The 4,015-nt window shown below is 32.1% G+C and overlaps 1 protein-coding gene across 1 annotated transcript; it reads left to right on the top strand.

The window, feature by feature from the left end:
- Window positions 1–863: 863 nt before the first annotated feature.
- LOC112904188 (prostaglandin reductase 1-like) lies at window positions 864–2,961 on the top strand. Its single transcript, XM_025973610.1, has 2 exons — window positions 864–1,361; window positions 2,826–2,961. Exons 1-2 carry the CDS (start codon window positions 1,256–1,258, stop codon window positions 2,930–2,932), a joined length of 213 nt encoding a protein of 70 aa, XP_025829395.1. The 5' UTR covers window positions 864–1,255; the 3' UTR covers window positions 2,933–2,961.
- The last annotated feature ends 1,054 nt before the right edge of the window (window positions 2,962–4,015 follow it).

Here is a 4,015-nt window from a genome sequence, read left to right as displayed (position 1 = left end):
GACGCTGAAAGACTCTGAGAGACTGGAGAGAGACTGAAAATTTTTGTCTAGGGTATATATATATATATACATATAACATATATTATCTTCTGTGAAAAAAGAGTTACAATTATAACTCCTATGCTGAGTGTTAGAATTACCAAAGCAAGCATTAACAAAACTGAAACTTAAACCCATTAAAGTTGCTTATGTAATAACCAAGCAATTAAAAAGTACGTTGTAGTCAGAATATAAAGCTGATGATCTCTACAAATACGTACAGGCAGGTACGCACGCTCTGCGATTTAATGAAATATGTGACCTCGCTTTTGAAAACTCCTATTCTTGATCAATTCTATATTTATATTTTATGTCATCGTGACTTTTAATAAATTTATAAAATACAACAAATGTACAATTGTTAAACGTAAAAATTATATTTCCTTTCAATTTTAGTAGGTATGTAGTTAATTATGATGGTATAAAATAGTTATCAGTAAAATAGGCAACAGTTATCGACTACAAAAAAAGTAATTACGTTATCGTAACAGCGGTAGTCCTACGGTACTTAGAAATCAAATGATATCAGTGTCGATAAAATAATTATTTGTTTTGGACTTATTTCCACGCTTACTCTGATAACATATATAGTCTACGGTGATATCGTCTTCAAAGTAGTAACATAATTGTAAAATTATGTCATTTACTTTCATGTCAACTGGGATGAAATAAACTAAAATAGGTTTGAAGAAAATTAATAAATATCGAATTTTATTTTCTGATAGGATAATGTTCCACATTGAAAATGGATGGCTTATGCATCGTATTGATAGTTTTTATCATCGGTTTACAAAAATCTAGCCGACACAATCGGAAAGGTCACGAATATAGCCGAACGACGAATGAAGTTAATAATACAAAGTTAAGACCTCCCATATCAAATTTCAAAGTGCAAACGACCCACTAAACGATAATTAATTTTCAAAATACAGGTGATAAACTTGATGTTACTTTTTTAAAATTCAATCATACATTCCCATGCATTTAACTTCAAATATATTTCGTATTTATGTAAAGGTACAAAGTTCACGCATTTTTGTCGAGTCACGCTGTAAGTACACTTGAGACAGGAAAGATTCAAAGTTACACGCGTAAATTTGATTAGCACGTAACTGATAAAAATTTATTCACGATTAAAGCCTTAAAACAAAAATATTCACTGTGATGTAAATAATTTATTACACTGAGTTAGCGCATAACTTAAAGCATATTTACAATGATGAAAGCAAGAAAGTTCATCTTAGTTCAACATTTCAAAGGATTGCCGAAGAAAGAAGATGTAAAAATTGTAGAAGAGGAATTGCCACCTCTTAAAACTGGCGGTAAGTTTATTAATTAAAATTACCAAAAGTAGACTCACCCTAGTTACCATTAAACTATTTCTTAGGGCATACATTTCACTCACTTCTAATAACGTAGACAGAGCAAAGAACTTGAATACGGTTAATCTACTTTCTAGTTTATCTAGAAAACCATACAAAAACGCAGACCTACAAACCAACGAACTAAATATAAACATTTGAAATTAATGCTTGCGATTAGGTAGAAACAATAGAATCGAACTAGTGATAAGCAAAGCAGGTCCAGCACCAAGATGGTATTGGTCTTATTGTTGTAAACTTCGTCTTGTCTTGCTCATTTAATCTGACACGTTTTTGTAAAGAAAACAGTATCAATAATTGTGAGAAAGAAAACTTAATAACATATCTTTCCTACAACGCACAAATTGACCTGTTGGCAAGAAAGTATTGCAAGGTTCTTGAAAGAAGTAAAAATACCGGTAACGGTCTAGATTATTCCCGGGGGAATTGAAAGAGGAGGTCTCCCCCACCACTGCACCATAAAAACTTTGCGGCGGTCTCACCCCCATGAAAAGTTATGGGGTCTCAAAGTTTATTATTTTGCTTATTTTCATATGCTTGTGTGTATGTAAATGTAATTTGTATATTAATTTTCAAAGAATATTCGAAAATGAAAACAATGAAAACTACATAGAAACAATCAATAATTTATATAAAAAATTATTTAAATATTTGTATCTTATTACAAAGAAATTGAGAAATGTAGATATCGCTTTTGACACAACTATTAAAAAATTTTTTTTTATTGGCTTTTTTGGCTCTTTACTAATTTTATCAATATTATAAATGTTGGATTATTAGTAATAATAAGTAATCTATTAAATTTTATTAGACTTTATAGTGTATGAAAATTGGAAAATTACAGAACTTTGCAACCCCATAACTTTTTATGGGGGTGTGACCGCCATGAACTTTTTTTACCAAAATATCGAAAACAATTAATTTGTCTCTATATTTCAACCATAGGTTATCCAGATAAGTACAAAGAACACTTATTTCGAAGACATTTCTTGTAGATCCATTTCTTCAAACAGTGGTAAAGTTTTTTTATATTTAGTGTTAAAATCTAGTAAACCAAACGGAAAAATTCAAATACTAAAACTGTTTGTTCTAAGAAAACAATATATTAAAGTTATTTAAAATGGTTTTTAACTCATAAATCCACCGAAAGTAATACTTTTTCGTTTAGTGTTGCGTATTTAATCTTGAAGTTACAAACACTTAATGTAACCCAAACATATTTGCTAATTAATACATCATTAAATTAAAGATAAGCTTTCAAAATTTGAATGGTTACTCGTCAGATACTTTCGTGCGCGAATTAGATCTACCCTTCTTAGGTGTATTGAAATTAATACGTAATACTGTTTCATGGCTTTGTATTCAATTTTTAACGAAACAACTATCAAATTGAATCCTTTTCAGAATTTTTAGCTGAGGCTGTCTATTTAAGCGTTGATCCTTATATGCGAGCTTACGAACCAAGATTTCAAATTGGATCTTCAATAATAGGAGGACAAGTTGCCAAGTAAGTACGTTATAAACTAACAATCATGCAACAACAACATTTAATAACTATTTTGCTTTATGAATGTTGGTAAATGTTTAGCTTTCGTAGTGGTTGTTTTCTACGCGTAAGCGCATCTAATTGTAAGCGTAAAATGTCTTTTTCTTTGAAATTTTCTACATTAAAGGAAACTATTTATGAAAACAAATATTGGTTTATTATGGATCGAGTCGCCTTCAATAAAAAGAAGTCACTTCTATGCTCGCGAACGGTTAATTTAGAAAAAATGAAAAAGATAGTTAAAGGAGTATGTTTGGAGCACGGCGCTGTGCGGGTGCGAAGCTTGGACAGTGGGCGCGGCGGAAAAGAAAAGGTTGGAAGCGTTCGAAATGTGTAGTGCTACAGGCGAACGATGAGGATACAGTAGATAGAGAAGGTTAGAAATGAAGAAGTATTAGAAATAATAGGAGAACAGAGGACTCTATGGAAGTCAACAAATAGACGAGATAGGTTAGTAGGACACCTTCTCAGGCATGAAGGTCTAGTCAGAGACATATTAGAGGCAGAAACGGGAGAGGTGGGGTAGAGGTAGACCTAGATTAGATTACTGTTCGCAAATAGTTAAGGATGTGGGTTGTTCTAGTTTTAGGGAAATGCTTATTTCTATCTGATTAGCTCAGGATAGGAAAGAGTGGAGGTGCGTGTCCAACCAGTCTTAGGACTGACGACCTTATGATAGTGATGATGGTAACTGTTTATAAACTTTCAACATCACGATCATTATAGTATAAAAGACTGGTTGAACACGTACTTTTTTAACCAATTCCATCCATGGTATTTTGAATGTCCTGCTATAACATCTTACATAATATTTTGACTTATCCTTTTCAGTAGCGCTTATCGTCTACGTTTTACGCCCATATTTTGCAACAATATATACAGATACCCTACATATTTTCAAGAAAGTTTTTCTNTGAGCTAGAGCCGACCAAATTCACGCACTTTGCCCTATTTTCATTTTTAGCGTTTTTCTGAGTCCACAGGAAGACCCATTACTTCCGATTGAATGGACCGACATCGATGGGAGTGTTATTAAAATTTTCTAGAG

This window comes from Agrilus planipennis, unplaced genomic scaffold, assembly GCF_000699045.2.
Source record: "Agrilus planipennis isolate EAB-ADULT unplaced genomic scaffold, Apla_2.0 scaffold51, whole genome shotgun sequence".
Classification (NCBI taxonomy): Eukaryota; Metazoa; Arthropoda; class Insecta; order Coleoptera; family Buprestidae; genus Agrilus; species Agrilus planipennis.
Note: the sequence above shows the minus strand (reverse complement) of the source record. Positions and strands in the feature narration are given on the sequence as shown.